At 44.4% G+C, this 23,496-nt stretch overlaps 1 protein-coding gene and 1 pseudogene across 1 annotated transcript; both read right to left on the bottom strand.

Moving 5' to 3' along the window:
- Nucleotides 1–23,496, bottom strand: part of LOC101277396 (60S acidic ribosomal protein P1-like) — a 267,203-nt pseudogene that overhangs the window by 189,673 nt on the left and 54,034 nt on the right.
- On the bottom strand, nucleotides 9,182–13,802 carry CD24 (CD24 molecule). The gene is made up of 2 exons (XM_004264763.4): nucleotides 13,622–13,802; nucleotides 9,182–10,857 (listed from the first exon to the last, which is right to left on the bottom strand). Exons 1-2 carry the CDS (start codon nucleotides 13,688–13,690, stop codon nucleotides 10,690–10,692), a joined length of 237 nt encoding a protein of 78 aa, XP_004264811.1. The 5' UTR covers nucleotides 13,691–13,802; the 3' UTR covers nucleotides 9,182–10,689.

The following is a 23,496-nucleotide window of genomic DNA, read 5'->3' as shown; positions in this document are numbered from 1 at the left end:
AATCCATTATCAAGAGGTATTGATTTTATTTCCTAAATCTCTCTCGAATCCATCCACTTCTTCTCCACTGCTAGGAGTGGAGTCTATCTATTTATCTCTCACCTGGATTATACAATAGCCTCCTATTTTGGTGTCTCTGCACCTACTCTGGCCACTTTCTAATCAATTCTCAGCTGCAACCAGGCATCTTTCCAAAATAAAGATCTAATCACCTCACCCCGCCCCCAACCTTCAATGACCTAAATAGGTTAGTTTGCTAGAGCTGCCATAAAATACCACGGGCTGCGTGGCTTCAATAATAGAAATTAATTTTCTCACAGTTCTTGAACCTAGAAGTCCAAAAGCAAGGTCGGTTGATTTCTTCCGAGGCCTCTCCCCTTGGCTGTAGGTGGCTACCTTCTCTCTGTCCTCACATGGCCTTTCCCCTGTGGATGTCTGTGTCCTAATCTCCTTACAAGAACACGAGTCATATTAAATTAGGGCCTACCCATGTGACTTCATTTTACCCAAATTACCTCTTTAAAGTCCCTGTCTCCAAATATAGCCACATTCTGAGGCAGTAGGGTTAGAATTTCAACATATGAATTTGGGGGGACACCATTCAGCCTCTAACACCATGGCTCTTAGGATGAAGCCAAAGCTGTGTCCACGGCCGTGCGGGAGGTTTTTGGTTCGCCCCTCCTGGTTCACTCTTTACTTGGCTTCACCCTGTCAGCAGTGTCCCTGGAGGCTGACCTATATGGACCCTGCTCTCTGGCTGCCAGGAGGGTACGGCAAATGGCAGGCACCAGTAGGAGATCTGGAGGGTGGCAGGAGGGTAAAGCTGAGGCGCCTTTCCCCCACCTTCCTCTCTGTCAGGTCACCTCAGGGTGACTGTGTCCCTCTACTGAAAAGCCCCAGCTCCTGTGAGGCAGCCCTCTCCACACAGTGACCAGCTGGGGTCCAGGCAGTGCTCCTTCAAGCTTTGGTTCTTAAGGGTGCCCTGCTAACACCAGGGATAATGGTCACCCCTTCGGGCCTTTACTAAACCCTGTCCACACCTTTGAAAGTGGACATACTGTCCTCGAATTACCCAACTGGATGCGTCACCTGCTTCCTGCCATGCACCTACTATAACTTTGTAAAGTCCTTTACGGTCTGGCCCTTTCAGAACTCTGCACCCTCATCTTACACTCTCCTCCTTCTCTCTGCTGCAGCCACGCTAGCCTCCTTCAATTCTGCAGACAGGCCCACCGATTTGAAGTCTTAACAAGCATACATCCCTGTTGTCTTAAAACTATTTAGAGTTATATAAAAATGTATGTAACATTTCTGTCTTAGGTCAGGTTCCCAGGGAAGCAGATGCTGACAGGAGATCCGTGTGCGTGAGGTTTTGGGGGGATGCCCTGGGATTCAACACCTGTGAGGGGTGAGGGAAGCAGCAGTGGGCAGAAGCAACAGCTGGGCTGTGATGCATCCGAAACAAAGGCCTTACCCAGAGCTGGGCTGACCCTCCATAGCTGATTGGGATTGAAGCAAGGGGACTGGGCCTCTGGCCTCCACATCCACAATCACTGGAAGTGAGCTGCCCAGAAGGAGGGGAATACCCTTAGGAGAGGGAACTTCCTTCAGCCAAGGGAGGTCCTGGGAAGGGAATCAGTTGTGAGCTGTCAGCAGTCAACACCCTCAGAAGTGGGGAAACGAGTTGCTGTGTCCTGAAAGGAGGATCTAGGTGGCAGCCACAACAGCCCCCAAGAAATCCTACTCCTAACAATTCACTAAAGGGAAATAGAGCTTTCCAGCAACTGTGAAGCTAGCTGGGAAGATCCCAGCCAAGTGCGAACTTGGGATCTCCCTGTCCTCCCAGCCCTTCGACCCTCCCCCAAAGCCCCTCAGTGGGTGGGGTTTGACCCCACCCACAAAAAAAGGAAATACAGATCTAAGCCAAGAGCTAGGTACAAAGGTGTTCATTAAAATATTACTTATAATTGGGAGAACACTGGATACAATCTAAATAGCCAGTAACAGGATTAAGTATAGTACACCTGAAGAATACAATATTATGGAGCTATTTTAAAAGCATGTTGCAGAAATGATTAATCACGTGATAATAATTAAATTAAAAGGTAGGTTATAAAACAACTTTGTTGAAATATATATGTTTGTGTGTACAAGTATCTGTATAAACGCACTGGGGGAAAAAGACCGGAAGAATTTGTATCAAAATACAAATTGTAGTTATTTCTAGGTGGTAGGATTATAGGTGACTTGTACTTTCTTCTTTGTACCTTTTTCCCCCTTTTAGCAATGAACGTATATTGCTTACATAATCAGAAAGAAACAATAAATTTGGGGATTGAAAAAATTATTGTGCTTGTGATGGCAGAGAACACTAATTTCTGACTGGTTTTCCTTGGAATTTTTTGCTTAATTAACATTTGCATGTAAACCCCAAAAGGGAAACAGATCACCACAGCAGTGCTCTACTTGGGTGGGGGGGACGGGCCAAGGGGAAAGGGCTGTGAGGCACAGTCTGCTCAGTTCTCTCCTTCACCACCTGCCCCCAACCCTCACATGCCCTTGTTGGGTCCCTTCACATCCCGCTTGAAAACCATAGACTTCTGTGGCCAGCAGCACAGATTTTTTGACACACCAATGTGGACACGCCATGGCTGCTCTCCAGCCCTGAGCACACTCCTTTATTTTCACAACATGATGTCAGCTTTACTGTATATACAAATGTAAAAACTTATGCCTTTGTTCTTAAACAGCAAATGGAAAAGCCATACTCCATGATCTTGTCAGAGAAGATGACGCCGAACAGTCAGAGAGGTGCTGATGGTGCAGTGGCTGAGAGCAAGGAACCACAGAACATGGGTTCAAACACCGTCTATTATGGGGTGACTTTGGGCAAGCTACTGAACGTCTTTCTGTTTAGGTTTCCTCATCTGTAAAAAGATGGTGATGCTTGTAGCACTGACCATGTAGAAACATCAAGCATTAAATGAGCAAATATATGTAAAAGCATTTAGGGTAGCAACTGGTACATGCTGTTTGCCATTGTTTTCTGCTCAATCTATATCAAAAAGCTCAATTACAAAAGATAATATTCGTGGAGGATGTTGACCGTATATTCCTCTAAATATTCAGTTTTTTCCTATGAATATTCAATTACAGAGGTGCATATTTGGTTAACACTACTTTGGTGACTGATAAAATTACTTCTGCTGAATTATGCTTTGCTATATCATTTGTTTTGATGAAAATGATAAGAAATAGACATCCATAAGAAAGTTGCCTTTGCTGCCATTGCAGGGATGGTGCCAATGACATTGACCATATTCACCTGGAAGCCTCCCCTAAGGACCCACACTAAAAGCTTTCCTCAGAACTCGGTACTTCTGGTTTACTCATGTGCTTTAAATGCAAGGCAATTTAGCTTCTGTTTCTAAGCATGGCCCCTTCCTTCCATTGGCTACAGAAGCTACTCAGGACCCTAGGACAAGCATTCTCCGATCCTATCCATGAATTCATGGCTTTCTTTTACTGTTATTTATCCTCTACCTCAAATTCTTCATCTATCTGTAACCTGGTGTATAATGCATGTTTCTATAAGCTGACTCAAAAATTTTTTTAATTGGAATAAGACAGAATAAATAAGTAAATAAGTAATAAGTAAATACTGGACTTCCCTGGTAATGCAGTGGTTAAGAATCCGCCTGCCAACGCAGGGGACAAGGGTTCAAGCCCTGGTCTGGGAAGATTCCACATGCCAAGGAGCAACTAAGCCTGTACACAACTACTGAGCCTGCGCTCTAGAACCCACGAACCACAACTACCGAGCCCGTGTGCCACAACTACTGAAGCCCACACGCCTAGAGCCCGTGCTGTGCAACGAGAGAAGCCACCGCAATGAGACGCCTGCGCACTGCAAGGAAGAGTAGCCCCCTGTCGCCGCAACTAGAGAAAGCCCGTGCGCAGCAATGAAGACCCAATACAGCCAAAAACAAAATGTATACATCTTTAAAAATAAGTAAATACAAAACCAAATGCATACTGATAAACAGTGTTAATGATGAAACTACAAAGGGAAACTCTTGTTTCCTCAATGCATTCACACTCAACTCTCAACAAGCATTGTGTCACTGGTCATATTTCACAAGCCCCGTCAAACAGTTCAAAGTTGTTGCAGCCTCATTTAAAATGAACAGCAACTACCAATTAGACTGTGCTAATCTATCATTAAGAGAACCCTTCTCCAAGTCTTCAGAAAATGCAGTAGGGTGCAAAATGACAACTGACTAACAGAACAGATGAATATGATGAATGCCCGGTATCTCCTCGAGTAATAACAATGAATTTGCATTAATTTTTGAAGGCTCAGCATAGAGTAGTGAGACAAAGTTTTCACGGATGGGAGGGCAAGCTCACAAAAGCTCACAGGAAAAAAAAATTGTGACTCACGGAATGTTTCAAGTTGGATGGAATCTTAATATAAATATTCTTAAACTGGAAAATATCTCCAAAAAGCCCAATCCTCTTAAAGCCCAGAGAGGTTTCCAGGGGCCACGGAGCAAGTTTTCAGAACAAGGACTGGCATCTATATCTGCTTATGATGCTGGCTCAGACGCCGGACCCAGAGGACTCTAGCATGAGTCCGTGTGTCCTTTTCGAGTTGGGTAGAAATCCAAACGATGAACTAGAGGAAAGTGACCTTACCTGTCTCCAAGCACAGCTCTACTGTAAGCACCTCTGATAGTCACAGTGGCTGGAAGCCAGGGGCCAGAACCCCGTCTGACTCCCCAGCCCCTGCCCGCCAAATGAGCTAAGAAAGCAGAGCTGCCTGAGCCCACTCTCAGGCCCGTGCTTCGCAATCTGGCTGCACATTAGAATCATCTGGGGGGCTTTTTAAATCTACTGATGACTAAACTCCACCCAGGCCAATTAAATCAGAATCTTCTAGGTAGGCAAAGCTGACAGACATCACCTTTTTAAAAAGCTTCCCAAGTGATTCTAATATGCAGTCAGATTTGAGAACCATTGTTGGAGATAAGCAGGTTTGCCTGTATGATGAAAACCGAGCAGCCACAAGAGACTAGCCTGTTTAGAAATAGCCCTAACTACCTTCTTGTGCTTCCCCCAAGACCTAATATAGTATCAAAAGTCTGCCCGCCCCTCCCCCACCTACTCTGCTACTAAGGTACTGCTGCTGGCTGTTTTACTAACTCAGTATTAACTTAGCACCTACTCTCAGGAATCCAGAAATGAAATATGAAGCACAAAATGAAATGTGCTTCCTGCCTTCAAGGAGCACAGACAGGTCAATGCAATGTCCACACATCCATAAAAAAGAATGCTGACAACAAGGTCCTACTGTCTAGCACAGGGAACTCTATTCAATATCCTGTGATAAACCATAATGGAAAAGAATATTTAAAAAGAATGTATGTGTAGAACTGAGTCACTCTGCTGCACAGCAGAGATCGGCACAGCACTGTAAATCAACTATACTTCAATAAAAAAAATTTTTTTAATGAAATTAATGTAACGAAAAACAAAAAGAATGCTGGCCAATGTTTATCAAGTACTAGCAATGTACCACTCTTCTAAAACTTTGTGTATTAACTCATTTAATTCTCCCAACAGCCTTACGAGATAGGTACCATTATCCAGTGCCTTTACAGACTCCTGAGTCACAGAGAATTTATGTACATGCCTGTGCTCCTTTCACTAGTCAGAGCTGGGCGGGGAGTCAAACTGAGGCAGCCTGGCTCTAGCATCCATGCCTTTAACCGCTACACTGAGTTGCATGCATGGGTGCATTCAAAGCCATGGAGGCATAAAAAGACATTGTTGATTCAGAGAATGGTGGGCAATCCAGTGTGGCTAAAAATGGGGCTGAAAAGTTGGGCTGGAACCAGACTATGAAAAGCCTTATGGTCTGTGAATGGGGGTTTCTCTTCTATCTTCTGTGGGCAAAGGGTAGCCAACCAAACTTTTAAAGTTAGGAGCAAAATGATCAGATCCACATTTCAAAGAATAGCCACTGGGTGGAAAGACTAAGGGCAGAGAGGCACAGCTCTGACAGAGGATGCAAGTCAGAGGAAGGCAGGCAGATGGGGAAGAGAGGCAGGATGCCTAGACATTTCTGACTCAGAAGTGACAGGATGCTGTGGCCGATTGGAGATGGGAAGAGAGAGGAAGGAGGCTCCTCCTTTGTGATGAGACTTGGCAGGTAGGTGCTCTGAAGAGAGAAGCAGTGGGTCTGTGGAGGGAAGGTAATGAGTTCCGTTTCGGACATTGTTAGGTTTCCGCAAACCGTAGTATCCTCCAGTTGCTAAGAGGCATGACAGTTACACCACCTCAAACCCTTTGAGCTCACAGAGAGATTTCTTTGCAATATCATAAATATGAAAACTTCCTAACGTTTCTTAGAAATGCATTTGGTTTTAAATTTACATGTAATTTGAAGAGACACTGAGGAGCAAATCATGATGGTGATTGTATTGTTTCAAAAAATGCCATCCTACCAAAGTTAGAAAAAATACTCTCTTTAGACTAAGGAAGGAATCAACAAATATTCACACTAACCCCAGATAAGGTCTATGAGAAACGGAAAACACATACTTTTCAGCTACCTAAATATTTGAGTTCTATTTTAAGGACAGTGGCATTGGGTATGTGTGTTTAGAATATGTTTAGTTCTAAACAGATTTTTCTCGTCTTAACGTTATGGCAAAGCAACTATCTGCTTTTCTCTAAATTGTCTGCTTTTCTCTATTAAGGCTCAACTTAGCTAAAGAGACACCCATACAATGGCCACTCATTACTCAATTTAGCCATTAATTATATGACTAGTATTTCAGCGTGAATATTTAAAGTATAACCCCAAAATCGAATTTTGAGTATTTTTCTAATAAATTTAAAACAGCTCATATTTGTTTAAAGCCATTTCCAAAGAATAGTTGAAAAAGTAATTATATAATAGTTCCTCCTCCATGAGCATTGATGATTACTTTTTAAAATATATACCCAAGTTTGGGGGACTTCCCTGGTGGTCCTGTGGCTAAGACTCCAGGCTCCCAATGCAGGGGGCCCGGGTTCAATCCACAGTCAGGGAACTAGATCCCGCATGCCGCAACTAAGAGTTCGCACGTCTCAACTAAAGATCCTGCACGCGGCAACAAAGATCCCGAGTGTCAAAACTAAGACCCGGCGCAGCCAAATAAATAAATAAAGTATTTTTTAAAAATAAAAAAATAAAAGATATATGCAAGTTTTTGGTTGCTTTTCTATAAATGTATATTAGACCAAGGTTTGGCGTCAATTGTCTGTTTTCAGATTTCAGAGCTAAGCCCTGCCATCCTCTGCAGGCAGCAACCCTTCCTTGAGAAACAGGCTTTGGCTTGTTATTGGGCTTAAGATTGAATGCTTGACCGCGGATCGCCATGCAACCTGAGCTGCCCATCATGACCTGGGTATGGTCTAACCACCAACCCATAAAGTTGGATGTGCACATCAGCACTCCATTGTCAAATGAAGGTGGCATGAATGACACTGGGCTTGAGCAGGCCCTAAAAATACATACGCGTAAGTTATAGGAGGAAGTGGCCCAAATGCCCATGGGCCATATTCCTGCTACATTACCATCTCTCTCCCAGCCTGTACCTATATCTTCACGGGGAGTTCCCTATGACCAGTTGACTGAGGAAGAGAAAACTTGGACCTGGTTTACAGAAGCTGCTGCACAATATGCAGGGCACACCCCAAAGTGGACAGCTACAGCTACACAACGCCATTCTGGGACATCCCTGAAGGACAGTGATAAAGGGAAACGCTCCTAGGGGGCAAAATTACAAGCAGTGGTCGGAAGGAGAAATGGCCAGAGATTAAGTCTATACCAGCTCATGGTCTGTGGCCAACAGTTTGGCTGAATGGACATAGATAGAATATGATTAGAAAATCGGTGACAAGGCAGGATGAGGAAGAGGTATGTGGAGAGACGTCTTTGAACAGGAAAAGAATGTGAAGATATTTTTGTCCCATGTGAATGTTCACTAAAAGGTAACCTCAGCAGAGGGGGATTCTAATAATCAAGTGGATAAGATGGCCTGTTCTGTGGATACCAGTCAGCTTCCTTCCCTGCCCATCCCTGTCATCATCCAATGGGCTCATGAACAAAGTGGCCACGGTGGCAGATATGGAGATTATGCATGGTCCCAGTAACATCGGCTTGTATTAAGGCTGTTCTGGCTACAGCCACTGCTGAGGGCTCAGTCTGCTGCATCAGAGACCAATACCGAGCTCCCTATACGGCTCCATTGCTTGAGGTGATCGGCCAGATGGAATGTTGATTACATGGGACCACATCATCATAGAAGGGGCAGCATTTTATTCTTAAAGGAGTAAACACTTATTCTGAATATGGATTTGCCTTCCCTGCATGCGATGCTTCTACCAAAACTACCATCCGTGGATTTACAGAGCACCCTATCAACCACCATGGTGATTCACACAACATTGCTTCTGATCAAGGAACTTCTTATTCCCAAATTCCAGCCTTTTGGCTAGAGCTAGGAGTCCAGGACTACACTGGAAGAGTCAAAGAACTCAGGACTACTAAAGGAGCAGATGGAAATGACAATCTCAGAAAACCAAAGTGACTTGTGGCCCTCCGTGCAGATATGAATACATTGCCAGTGACTACACAGACTGAGGGACCTAGCACGTGCTGTTCCCTCCACCAGGAATTCTGCAGATCCTCCATAACATAGCTCAAATGTCAAAGACCATCCATAATCACTCAACCATAGCCCATGCTTCTTGCTACCCTGGCCTGTTTCCCTCACAGTACTTGCCAGTATACTGCCTATTTGTCATATACATACTCTTTTCCTCAGCTATAGTAAAAGGCCTTGTCCAGCAAGTTCAGCATTCAATCGAATCTTCAGTAACCTGACACGTAGCTGGCATTCAATAGTTGCTGAGTAAGTAGGGATGCCCACTTGAAGGCCTAAAGATGTCAAATTTCAGATGGATTCTTTAGCCAAGACATGCTGCTCGCTGCCAACGCAAAATAGCTTAACTGTAATGTTCTGTTTACTAGGAAAATACTGAGGTATATACATCCCTAATGGTTTAAGACTCACACAACCATGATAACCCACAAAGTATTCCTTGCATTGGAAAAACATTCAATGGATTGCTTTCAGCCATCTTTTTATTTACAGTTTGTGTTTAATGCAAATCAATTCCATAACAAGAGAAGTTACTATGAATCAAAGCATAAATACACAAACACAATATACAATCCAAAATAGATGTACAGCATTCAGGCATGAAACAAAAGAGAATGTTCATTCACACACACAGTAGCTTGAGATCTGTTGGATATGGTTGTTCCAGTGTAGATTTCTAAAGATGGAAAAAAAATGACTGGTTATCAAGACTACTGTGGCCATATTAGATTTCGGAACATCTAAGCATCAGTGTGTGACCATGCGAACAAAAGACTTTAGGGAGTGTCTATTTTTAAAAAGGTTTCTGTGCATCAAGGCAGTTGTGAAAAGATTTACTTTCCAAAATCAAGCCCATTTTAGGCTTAGGACCAGGTTCTAACTATCTAAAAATATTGAATGATAACATAAAGTGTTCCAAATGTGGCTATTCTGATTCAGTTTAAAAAGAAGTATTTACAGAAAAGAGTACAAAAGTTTTTCTGAATTTAATGTAAGCAAGCTTCCAGTCTTCCCTTGCCAAATATATTTGATTTATAGTTTAGCTCCTTCACATTGCCTTTTTAATTTCAAGATTTGTCAATCTTCCCTTCAAAGCAGATCATTTTTTAAACTGTAAAAAGTATCTGACATATGCAGAAATAAAAAGCATTTTGAATTAGTTGAGATCAATGTAATTCTACTCTTTGTTATCTGTTTAGCTAAATGAATCTACTGCTCTTTTTGAATAAGAATAGTCAATAAATATATAAGCAAAATGTACTCATTATGCTTGGATTTGGGGTAGATTCCAATCCATCATTGCCCTGGTACATATCAATGACTATATAAAAATTCAAATGCAATGTCAAACCCAAACCCCAAGGGAAAGAAAGAGTTCAGTTCCCAAGAGAACAGCGATAGCTTAACATAAAATTTTCTCTAGAGTACATCAGCATTAAATTAGTACTGCTGAAACAACACATTGAGGATTTACAGTAACACCTGGAAGTTCCTTCTAATGTACATATAAATAGAATCACAGAAGCTTTGTTTTACCTCATTGTTTTATGGCCTTATAAATTTAATGAACAAATGAAAACTGAATCTCTGTTCCACATCCCATTCTTTATCTCTAGGTAAGATAAAATCTATTCTCACTTTCAAGGTAGAGTTTTATGTGTCCATACTTCTTAAGCCACATTTAAGGAAATCATCTCTTAACTAATTTTGGATGTTGTCTCTCTTCATCTTGTACAGGAAACTCCAGCAGATTTAATATTGGCATTCGTCATCTAGTCAAACCCTTCACATGCTCTTCAAACCAATCAAATTTGGGATCCTCAACAGTTTCTGTCAATAAAATAAGGTGTGGAACTAGCAGATTCATTCAATGAAGACCTGTTCTTTTTTCCCTTGTCACACTGGATGTCTGGATGCCATCTGAATTGGGTTTAGAGGATGGGAAGTACAGATGTTTCTTGGCCTGAGTCTCTTAACAGTAGAGATGTAGAAGGGAGAGCGAGATCACCAAGAGACCGGCTGTTGACTGCAGAGTACCGGCACTTGCCTTGGTGGTGGCATTCGCTGGATTGGGGGCAGCTGAGGTATGCTGGGAGGAATTACTTGGAGGCGTTACAACAGTTGTTTGATTTGAATAAATCTAAAATATATAAGAAGTTACACCGATCAATTTCCAACATCACGGTTGTCTCCACATACACTTAATATGCAATTAAGATGATATATTCTCAGATTGCTCTGTTCCCATTATTCCCTTACACACATCATTTAATTCTGAATTTTTGCTTAGTCCCACCAAGATCTTTTAGTTTCAAAACCCACTACCTAGAGATACCTAATGACTGCAAGTAGCAACAACCACCAAAAACAAGCAAACAAAAATGTTCTTCAATAACTACATAACTACCAAGAGTATGACTTTACCCTTAAAAAGTAATAAGTAACCAAGTTAACTAATCCAGTTTCTGATTATATTAACTGGCATTGCAAAAAAGGTTTCCTCTATTTTCCCAAGAAGGGGAGATTTTAAAGTTGCACAAATAATTTGGATTTTAAAATATGGTAATTTGAGACACGTTATGGGAATTGAGTCGTCTATCCTGGATTTGCTGGGTAACTTTCACATACCCATTTAATACAGCCTTGCGTTTAACTTAAGGGGCCCTGCGTATCTTATCTGCTCCCTTGAAATCTTGAAAATTATATATAACCCATCTCAAAAATGGCCACGATATTCATTTTAAGTTGAAAAGTATAATATAATGAACCCCTGCCTTAAGGCAAAATGATTTCACCCAAAGCATCGTGAAGTCGGAATGACTTCACAACAGATGAGAGGGTTTGGTGTTGTTTTCACCAGCTGCAGCCTTCCTGCCTGGTCACTAAGCTCACCACTGTGGCCAAGGACCAAGGTCCCCCCCCAGTGTCCCAGCGCCTGAGTGGCATTATTCACCACACTATTTTTCAAGTCACTAAATGCACAGTCCAGCGGGGCACGTGGTAATCTCTCCTTTGTCACGGAACAAAGGCAGTTGGGGGATTTCAGCTCTCACTGCAAGAGAGGGTTTACAACGGCTTCTGATTACAGGCGGGACCAGGACGTGGCACCAAGCAGGTCTGGCCACATGTACGTTTGGCTGCCTTATCAATCCAAAGATAAAACCATTCTATCTTTTGTTGTAAACCCATAAGGTAAACCCAGCTCCTTTTGTTATAAAACCCATAAGGACATTAAGCAAGCATTGACTAAAAAATTGGTAAATCCTATTTAAAATAGACTAATTTTTAAAATCTCGATCAAGTCAAATATATTTATTGGAAACCTACCCAATAGCTTGTGCTTCCATGAAAAAGCACTTCCACTAAAAGGAAAGCATTAATATGGTACATAATTTAAAACAGGGCTCGCTGTTTGGGGGCAAGACCTGTTTTGGGATCCCTTAAGGCAATCTGTTCTTATTCAACAAAGCTTTGGTGCATCAGGTGACTTTTTTACTAGAGCCCAGTGCAGCAATAGGAGAATCAAAGGGTCCTCCACAACAACGAAAAAAACTGTTAATATATTAAACTGACATGAAACAAAATTTTCCCTACCAAACTACCAAAGATTTATTTGCGTAACTATTAATAAAAACCCTCAAATTTGGAGGTGGGGTGGAGGATCTGGTTGGAAAGGTGATGGAGTGGGCGGGGGAGAGCAGCGTTTCTGGTGGCCGTGCCCCTCCCCCACCGAGGAATGGTGAAAGGCTCGCGAGCGCAGCCGACCCGCAAGACAACAATAGGGTACAGTTACGCAGCCCGCGGAGCAGAAGACGAGGAGCGCTCCGCTCTCAGGCTGCGCTCCCAGGTGAGCCCGGCGGCTGGGTGTCTGGGGACCTGGCGCACCCAACTTTTCGGACGAAATGCTCAGCAGACACTCAGAAAGCCCCAATGGAAGGCGATGGCGAGCCACCCGCTCGGGCACCTCTACCTACCCTCCAAGCCCAAGCTGCTGGAGACAAGTGCCCCTTCTCTCTCTCCCAGCGCCCCCCCACCACTTGGATCTCCCAGGCTCAGCCCCTGGCCTCCCTCGCGGCCGCCGCGCACCCACCCGGCCGGACACCGCAAGCGAGGTCGGTTCCCGGGACAGAGGATCTGGAGAGGAGGCATTGGGGACAGGGACAAAGCCTTGCGGGGACTCGGGACAGAAATGTCCCACCCACCGCCTGCCCAGAGCTAGTCAATCTGGCTAACACGGGGTTCCGTGGTGACAAGAGATGGACCTGTAAAGTCGTCCTCGGGAGAGCACAGGGTCAGGAGAGGGTCCCCGCCCAGGCCTCAGCCCCGAAACACGCGGGACTGAGGTGGGTTGATAGGGCCAGGTAGCCGCGGCTTCCTCGGGATCCACGAACCGGCCTGAGCGGAGAACGGACGAGAGCAGCGCCCCCGAAGGGTATCGTTCCCTCTCTTTGTGTGGTGCGCTGGGGACGCGAAGACACTCGTAGAGGGAAGCGGGGTGTTCATGGGATCCAGGGACGACCTCCCCAAAGGGCCTGAGGTCTCCAGGCGCTCCAGAGGTGGGGAGCGCACCTTCTCTTCCCTGCTAGCACCTCGGACTTCTGGGTGAAAGCAGGCGGTGGGCGTCAGGCTGCCTGGGAAGGGCTGCGCGGAACCCGAGGTGGGGCGGAGTCCTCCCAGCCCACGCGCGGAGGTGCTTTGTTTCCGGGGCCGCGGAGGGTGGAGGCAGCCGCCACGGAGTGGAAAGTGGGCTCCACATTGCCGTCCCACCAGGTCTGATTCTACTAGATTCTCTCTCCGAGTCCGGGCCCGTGGCCCGAGGTGGGGGGCACAAGCCAGTCCCCAGGGGGCGGCCCCACCCCCCCTAGGGCGCGGACCCCAAGCCCCAGCGTGCGCCAGGACCTCACCTGCGTAGGTAAGAGCAGTGCCAGAAGCAGCAGCCCCAGTCCAAGCCTGGCCACCATCGCTTTGCCCATGTCCGCTCCGTCGGTGCGCAGCGCGTCTCACTGGATGCGAGGTACGTGAAGGACCGCTGGCTCCGGGCGGGCGCAGGCAAGGTGGGGAGGGCGGCTGGCGGGTGGGACCTTATATACCGGGACAGCCACAATAGCCGTGACGTGGCGCCGCCCGCCCACCCGCGCTCCCCTCCTCCGCCGCCGCCGCCGCCGCCACCGCCCACCGCGCGCGCCCGCTGGCCGCCTCCCCGCCTCTCCGCATCCCGGCCCTCGCCTGGCTCCCAGCGCCCTCTCCCTCCGCCGGCCCCGGAGACCTCCGGGCGGCAGGTGGGCGGCCGGCGCTGCTGGCTCCCGGAGGGATGCTTTGTCTTTCCCCGGGCAGGCAGCGTGCAGGCTGGCACAGGCGCCCGGCACCTCCCACAGACGACCCGGGGCGAACTAGCGAGCCACACACGCCGTTCCCGGTGCCGAGCCCAAGTTTCCTTTGTTTCCCCGGACCTGCCATCTTACCCCCCAAAAGAAAAGTATGAGCCTCCCGCGCGGCGGCCAGCCTCCAGTCCCGGCTGTGACTACGGCGCGGACCCCGGGGCTCCCTCGGCTAGGGTTTTCTCCGATTTCCGCCCCAGAGGAAGGGGAACCGTGCGGGGTTTGTGGGTGTCCCGGACCTGGCGACGGGAAAAGGGCGCCGGCACGCGCGTGCCCTTCCCAGGCTGGTCGGCCGGGCTGGCAGGCGACGCCCGCGCTCAAAGCAATGTGTGTGTGCTCGGCCCCGCGCCCGTCACGCCCGCCCCTTCCCCCAGCCACTCGCTTTGTTTTTGGAGCTCCTCGTGTTCGCCTGTGAGAGTTCTATGGGGCATCCCAGGTCCCCGTACCCCCGAGAGGTGGGGAGCCGCCCGCCGGGCGCGGACACGCTGCCCGGACACTGGTGACGACTGAGTTTCGGTCCCCGGCGCTCCTCCCTGCCGCCACTGGCGGACGGGGGCGAGGAGACGATAACCCACTCTGAGGGGTGATTTCCCCCTCCCCAGCCCTAAAGGGCCCGCCGGCCCTTACCACGCGGCTTTGCTCCCAGGTCCTACCCAGGGAGCGGGAACCTCCTTGGCGGTCCCATTAGAATTCGCTGCCCCAGTGGAATTCCTGGGGACATGCTTCTTTGGTCTCTGTTGCAACGTACTTGCTCATTATCCTTTTAAAGAGCAAAAGCTTTCGGGATAAGGCTTTTACTTTTCCATAGCTGCCATTAGGCGATTTAATGAACTGGTGCATGTAGGAGATTAGTCATTATTCTGCAGATTTGAGTGGAATATATTTTCTAACCATCCTATTGTGAAAACTTTCAAGCACACAGTGAAAGTAGAAACTCTTACTGGTGGAAGGTTTTTTATTTAATTTGAGTTGCGGGACATAATCTTTTTATTTAAAGTTTGCCCAAGTAGTTTGCCTTCTTTGAAGCAAACAGAGACCAAACATAGTAAGGCTGTAAATTTGTTTAAATTTTACTTTTGCAGAGCAACCTGGTTAAACAAGGTTTGTTTTACGGAAGCAGAGTGGCAATGGAATCCACAATAGTTGGTCTGTGACTGAATGGGCCTGTGCCTTACTGGTCAACCACTTTAACTCAGTAACTTTCCACGTTTAGTATGTACTCTGCAGCACTTGAATTTCTGTCCTGCACCAGCGGATTTTCCTGTTTTACAGTATTATCACCTTGTATAGAAATAACCTAGCCTGTTCCAGGACGTGAATGGTCTGTGGCCCAGAGGTGCCTCGTCCCAAGGCAGGGCCCATAGGAGAAGCTGCTTGTTGAACTACATGGTAGTATTCATAGGATGCATTAATTTTGTCCTGCATCTCCTTTTTCTATTCCTGGTCCCCTCCTCCTCCCTCCTCCCTGTTATTAATTTGAAGAGATTAACTAAGGGAGTGGTTAAGAATAGATTCTAGAGCCAGACTGCCTTGGTCCAAATCCCGGTTGTGCTACTTTTACTTGAGGCAAAAAGCCTCTGTTTCTTCATCTGTAAAATGGAGATAATAGAGCCATTATGAATTAGTTATTAAAGGGTTGTTGTATACAAAGTGTTAGAACAGTGCCTGCCTTACCCCGGGAGCTCTCAGGTGATATTTGCTCCTGCACTGAAGGTCCCAGGAACCTTCTTTGCAGCTGTGTGATTCATGAAAGACATAGCAAGCACCAACTAGTACCCAGATCCCGTAAGGCACCTCATCACCAGCTAAGGAGACTGCATAATTCACAAAGCAAGGCCCTTCGTATCTGCCTAGCAGTTCCCCTGGGCATCCTATAAGGGGTGTTACTTGGGGCTTTGGCAATTCTGTACCCTGGAGGCTTAGCCCTCCTAGGGAAGTCCTCATTACAAATCCTCCGTGCCACTCTATTTCCTATATGGCAAGAAACTCAAGAAAACTGCCTGAATCTTTCCTCTAGGTTTCTTTCTGTGAATTCCTTCTTCCTGTTCATTCTTCTCTTCTGGTTTTCCATAGTCATTTGTTTGCTTTTCCCGTAGTCAATAATAGCTCATGCTCCTAAGACTATACACTGTGAATCTCAATAGTTATCCTAGAATTTTTCTTAAGACACATCGCCAATTTATATTTTTATAAAGAAAGTATTTCATGGAACGATCTTGTAACTGATGGATTCCATACATTGGCATATGTGTGGAAAGTCATAGCTTTAAGTTTTAATATTTTTTCCATGAGATAGCATGTGACCCAATTTTTTGATGCTAGTTCTCTTATGAGTAAAATTAAGGAAGCAATACGTACAATTTCTTAGTGCAGAACTGTGAGGAGTGATGAAGAACCAAACTAAAGATCCAGAGTCTAGGTAGACTCTGAAGTCAGACCTGGACTTGAACCCTGCTCCATCACTTTCTAGGGGTCTGACTTTGGGAGAGCTTCCCAACCTCTGACACCTCAGTTTTCTCATCTGGAAAATGGGCTAATAATACCTGCCTCACAGGGGTATGATCTTCACTGAGATAATGTGTATGGTTAGCAGAGTGCCTGGCACATAGTAGGGACTCACTAAGCTGCCACTTCTGTTGCTGTAGGATCTATTCATTATAGTGTGGCTTTTGAAATCTTTCATTTGTATAGCAATTGCTCTTTTTCTCAAGCACCTTTGCAGGTGGTATTTTGTATGTGCACCTATGAGGTCAGTAAGGCAGACCTCATTTCTGAGGCACAGAGAAGTTAAGTAACTTACCCAAAGCCACATAGCCAGTTATGGTACCTCACCTAAAACCATAACCAAAGTTTCCTGACCAGATCCCAAGTGTTTTCTGTTTTGCCAACAAGAGCAGAGACACATCTTCCTACACCATATCCTCTTCGTCAAGCACTCAATCAATGTTTGCTGGCTGAATAGGCTAATGTTAAGGGAGCAGGTTAATTTGCTTTTTAAGGTAAAATAGTAAATCCTATTTTTAGGGGAAGAGAAGATATTACTTGACATTTTTAGAACGTCAACAAAATGGGTATGAAATATATTAATCCAATAACGGATGTTTCTTCTGTGCTCTGTAGCAGAAATGGTGGCTGGAATAATTAAATAATTCGTTTAAATTCTATTCTGCAATATGGTGGTGTTTATGTTCACAATACTCTTCCCCCTTATTCCGTACCACCATTAAATGCATTAAATTCCATGCATTTAATATTTTGATCTATCCTGGTTTTTTAGCTAAGCTTTGTTCCAAACCCAGGAACTCCAGCCTGCTCCAACCATGAGATGGCAGTGAAGGTGACCAAGTTAAAGAGCGTTTTTGACTGAGTAGGTTCTAAGTCCTGAGGCTAGAGCTTGTTGAATCAGCAGATGGAGTCGCAGCCTGACTCTCTGTGGGGACGTGCTGCCCTCTGCTGACCATAGGAACCCCTCAGCTCTCACTGTCAAAAAATAAAATAAAACCCCTCCTTTGTGCCGACTATAAACGCCCTGAATTTTTGAAGCCTTGTAAAGCTAATAAACCGCAATGAGCTTCCTTGACTATTAGTTCCTTTTTTCCCTCTAGAGACTCTCAAAGAAATTCTCTGAGGTCTTAGGCTTCAATCAAACAAGAAAACAAATGTAAAGTGTAGGAATTGTATTATTTTCAAATGCAAATTGAGTAGTAGGATGCCTGCCTCTAAGCATCCTGGGGATTTTTTTCTTAAGGAAATGAAACAAAAAGAAGTAACTCTTAATCTCCTTGGCCAGAATTTAAATTCAGTGTCTCCATTGTGTGTTGTCAAGGATGTGAGAAAGCCAGTCTTCTCATCGACACTGATGGGATTATGAATGGAATTTGACATCTATCAGTATTAAAAATACATATCCCCTTAGACCTAGCAGTTCTAATTTTAGGAACTTAATTTAGGAACAGATATACTTGCAGAAATGCAAAAGGGTTTTTGCAGCACTGCTTGTAACAGCAAAGGATTGGAAATCACCTAATTATCCACCGATAAAGCCCCAACTAAAGAAATGATAGCATGTCCGTATCACGAAATAGTATCAGTCATTTAAAAGAGCATAATATATACTACAAAGAAAAATAACCAAATAAATTCTTAAGTGAATAAAAGTAAGATGCAGAACACTGTGTACACTAGGGTACTATCTGTGTTGAAAGGAAGGAAGGAAGGAAGGGGGAAAGGAAGAAAGAAAGAAAGAAAAAACTAGACAGAAAAAGAGATTATTTCCAAAGGGATACACAAGAAATTGATAGTGGTGCTTGCCTCTGAGCAGGGAGCTGGCTGGGCTAGGGCACAGAAGAAGTAAGAGCCATTTTTCATTACATACTGGTTTGTACTCTTTGAATTTTGTACATTACTTATTCACAAATAGATAAAATCATTTAAATAATGTCAATACATTCTGTGGCTGACTCCCATACAGCAAGTGTGTGGAAAACGGATTTTTTCTGGCCCCCGGGAAAGAAATTCCTTGTACCCCGCCCCCACCCCGCCTTCTCTCAGGAGCCCTCCTTCCATCATTCACAGGTTCTTGAACAGAAATTATAGTTTTGCCTCAGCTCATCCGTCCAATGACAACTGTGAGACCAATTCTCTCGAGTCCAGATGGTACACACACAAAAGCTTTCAGGAAAAATGAAGAACAGAGCTGAAGAAAGAATAATGAGAAATCACTTGGCAAATCATCTATTTCATCATTTTATTCTCCCTGCGGTGTCTTGAGCGGCTGAGGCTGTTAGAGGAAGAAGAGCTTGGGGTTGGGGGTTGCTTCACAGGAAGGCCTGAGCTGGGAGGGGTTAGTCCCTTTAAGGGAGCTTTTAAAGATTCCCCTTCCACTCCTGGGCAGGAGATGGAGGCGAGGGCTAATTTGGTAAATCCTAGCGTGGGTGAAACCCTACTTCATCCTCACAGAAATGAATCTTCAGGCCACAAGAGTGCTACATCATTTGCCATTTACATGTGGACCCTAAACGACCCTTGGCTTGGGAATAATGAAACTGGAAGAGTGGTAAAGTATAGATTTATTTATTTATTTATTTTTTGTGTGTTATGTGGGCCTCTCACTGTCGTGGCCTCTCTCGTTGCGGAGCACAGGCTCCGGACATGCTGGCTCAGCGGCCATGGCTTATGGGCCTAGCCGCTCTGCGGCATGTGGGATCTTCCTGGACCAGGGCACGAACCCGTGTCCCCTGCATCGGCAGGTGGACTCTCAACCACTGCGCCACCAGGGAAGCCCAAAGTATAGATATTTTTTTCATGCTCCTATGATTTTTAGTCTTATTTCCATATCCTTTGTTTGTCCAGGTCCTTCCTTTTACATTAGATTTCAGGCAAGAGGGTCCCTTATGCTACAAGAGATTAGTAAAATTTTAAGTGGCCAGGAAAATTGGATTAAATATTTTTACAAACCTAAATAATGTTATAACATGTAACACAATGGTCCATTTCATAAAATGTGACATTGTGCCGGAAACAGGAACCACATTTTCAGACTTTGTGAAATAAGAGTCAACCATTAAAATAAGATTAAGTGATTTTTTTTTTTTTTTTTTTTTGGCTGCACTGCACGGCATGTGGGAAAACTTAGTCCCCCAACCTGGGATCGAACCTGCACCCCCGGCAGTGGAAGCACCGAGTTTTAACCACTGGACCGCCAGGGAAGTCCTAAGGCTAGGTGAATTTAATAAGCTAGGTTGAAAAGGGATTTCTCTATTGAGAGCCATATCTATATATATAGATCTTTGAGTTTTAAAAAAAAGTCCTCTCAACATTCTTTTACATATTTTTTTCTTTTTCAGATTTTAAGTGTAATATTTTAAGGTCCAATATAGAAAAATTTGGAAAATACAGAAAAGTACAGTAAAGAATATTAAAATTACTCATAGACCCCTAACCAGAAATAACCACTAATAATAAATTTTTTAGTATTTTCTTTTTGATTATGTATATACTTATGTATTTAGAGTTTGCTGGCTTATTTGTTTTGCTGAATTAGGAGCAAATTGTGCATAAAGTTTTCTATCTTGTTTTTTCCACTCAATAGAAAACAGTAAAAAAAATTTAATCATAAAATTTGAGGCCACATGACAAGATTAATGAAATAATGGGGTGACCTGTGCAAGCGACCAGCTAGGGTTTCTGCAAGATCCAAATTCACCCAGGTCCTCCTGGCTTCAGTCTGGTGCACTGGTAGCATTTATTTGCTCCAAATATTGATGGGGATGATTCAGGGTTCAGGGGTTGGCAGGACTTCCAGGACAGCAGTGTCAATTTCTGGACTCTTTTGGAGGTAGGAGAACACTGGGTCTCTGCATCCCTGCTTTCCAAGAAGGGATGCTCTGTCCCTTGTCCTCCCTCTACATTCCCCACACCCCAGAAGGCCTTTAGTGCAGCCTTATTAGAATTAGAAAAGGGGAGCTGATAAGGATGAGAGCCAATAGCATTGTATCTGAATTTGTGTTATCTCAGGACGTATTTTTGGCAGCCTTTACTCTATTTTTCTTTGTCATTACATGTTCTTCAAAAACATTATTCATAATGACTGTACAAAATTCTTTCTTATTGAATGTTTGTTCCTATTGTAGATAACCTCATAAACATTCTAACACACGTTTTGTTTTCATTCCTGGTTATTTTCTTAATGGTACATTCCTAGTTTGGATCTTGAAATGAACTGCCAAATTGTCATCTAGAAATGTACACTCACAACAGCAACGTGTGAGATCGCCAAACCCACAAACCTTTGCTGAACGTGAGAATTATAATATAAAAATATTTTAAAATTTCATAGGAGAAAAATCTCATTTGGACTTGCATTTTCACTATCAGTGAGATGAAGCTTTTTTCAGTTATTTATTAGCCATTTGGATTTTTCTTTTTATGAATTGTTCTGCATACATTTTGCATATGCACAGAAGTGACATGTGTCATGAGTGTGCTCAGGGTGAGGAGACAGTAGACTCAGATGTCATTTGGTTAGGTCACATAGAACCTACATATGGAAAGGATGCAGAAGTAAGTCAGTGCAGTCAGCCGGGCTTCAAAGCAGAGAGATCTACAGTATTTTCCAGGCTAGTCAGAACATGTTTTCAGACCCTGAAATCCTCCTTGGGGGTGTACAATTGCAGATGATAAAATCCAGGTGAATGAGGGTGAGATCAGTACTTCAGGAAGCTTACTGGTCTCTCTCAACACCCAGTCTTACACACTTGAGGCTAAAACAGTTCTGTACATAAACTCTAAACAAGTACTACAGGCCACCACCACTGGACCTGGAGCACCTCTTCAATCTTGGAGTTATTATGCTTCCTGATTACAGGGTATGGTGCCCTGAGGCATGAACTGGGTCCTCGTAATCACTTTCAGCCTCAAAGGAGAACACATCCTGGTTCAAGTACATTTTCAAAGTTAGAATATTTACTATAGGTCTTAGTTGTCCACATATCTGTGGGTGTCAAACTAATAAGTATTTTTTTTAAATATATTTATTTATTTATTTTTGGCTGCATTGGGTCTTCGTCGCTGCGCAAGGGCTTTCTCTAGTTGCGGTGAACGGGGGCTACTCTGCATTACGGTGCGCTTCTCACTACGGTGGCTTCTCTTGTTTTGAAGCATGGGCTCTAGGCGCGTGGGCTCCATAGTTGTGGTCTGTGGGCTCTAGAGCGCAGGCTCAGTAGTTGTGGTGCACGGGCTTAGTTGCTCTGCAGCATGTGGGATCTTCGCAGACCAGGGCTCAAACCCATGTCCCCTGCATTGGCAGGCGGATTCTTAACCACTGCGCCACCAGGGAAGTCCCTAGTAAGTTCTTGAACCAGCGAAAAGCCTCTTCCTGTTGTGTTCTTATGTATTGTAAGAACTCTTTACATATTAAGAAACATTCGCTCATTAGAGATTTGAGTGAGGCCTTTGCTCATATGCTTATATCTGACCAGAGTCAAATTAAGTATAAGGACAGCCAGACAGTGCCACGTGTACCAATCTACAAGGGACCCTTCAGCATCAGAAGTGAAATGAGGAAGAAAATATTTTCTTTTTTTTTAAGATTTTTGTTTATGTGTTTTATTTATTTATCTTTGGCTGTGTTGGGTCTTTAGTTGCAGCACGCAGGCTCCTCGTTGCCGTGTGCGGGCCTCTCTCTAGTTGTGGCGTGCGGATTTTCTGTTCTTTTGTTCAGACGTGCAGGCTTAGTTGCCCCACGGCATGTGGGATCTTAGTTCCCTGACCAGGGATTGAACCCGCGTCCCCTGCATTATAAGGCGGATTCTTTACCACTGGACCACCAGGGAAGTCCCGAAAATATTTTCTTTAAAACCATCCTCTCCAGAGAATTCCGTATGTGGTTAGAAGCAGTATTTGATATACACTTGGGGAAGTACTTGAATGAAGTAATATCCAAACTGTTAACCTGTTTTCTTGCTTGTTTTGTTTTGCCAGTTAATTTGCTTAAGATAACGGAGGACACGTTGAATGGTGCTGCCACTGGGAGTTCCTCTCTCTTTAAATTTCTCAAACTCTCCTCTAAAGAAAGGTAGAAGGGAATTCCCCAGTGGTCCAGTGGTTAGGACTCCACGCTTCCACCGCAGGGGGCACGGATTCAATCCCTAGTCAGGGCACTAACTTCCTACTTGCCACATGACGTGGCCAAAAAAAAAAAGGTAGAAATATTTTAAAATATTGAAGGTACAACAATTAGTTACCGTACCCAGGGTACCCAAATGTCTTGGTTACTTTTTACTTATTCTTAGCCCTTTTTTTCTGCCCCAACATGCTAGAGGATGATAGCAACCTACATTAGCATCAATATCTCTGGACAGCAGCAATTCCCAGGGGAGTCATTGGGAGCACAGGTCTGCCGGGAAATCAGACCCTTCAGAGGGAGTGTGGTTTGAAAGAGTTTCCTAGAGTTTAGAATCACTAGTGATGGTATTATAGCTTTATTAATTAGCGATAAAGAGTGTAGCATAAGTTGTAAAGCGTTAATCAGTAAAAAGCACACATATGACACAATGAGTAAACAAATAATTTAAAATAATTAGTATTTATTCCCTGACTGTGTACCTGCCATCACAAATAAGGAAGTTCAGAATATAGTGCTTAATTTGCAATTTTTTCCCTTTAATTGCATCTGCCACCTGCTGTTAATTTGAAGCAAATTAAACCCTGAAGGCAGCATCCAAAAGTAAGAAGACTAAGCAGATTTCACTTTTCGGCAAAAATTATACAACAGCTTCCCCATCTTCAAAACGGTGAGTCATTCTTTTCCAGATGTGATAAACTATTTTCTGTTTCAATAGCATGCCCCAAGAAGTGACACGGTGATGCCAAGGATATGACCACCAACTCCCTTCTGCATG

This window comes from Orcinus orca, chromosome 12 (assembly GCF_937001465.1).
Source record: "Orcinus orca chromosome 12, mOrcOrc1.1, whole genome shotgun sequence".
Classification (NCBI taxonomy): Eukaryota; Metazoa; Chordata; class Mammalia; order Artiodactyla; family Delphinidae; genus Orcinus; species Orcinus orca.
This window is presented reverse-complemented; position numbering and strand designations above follow the sequence as displayed.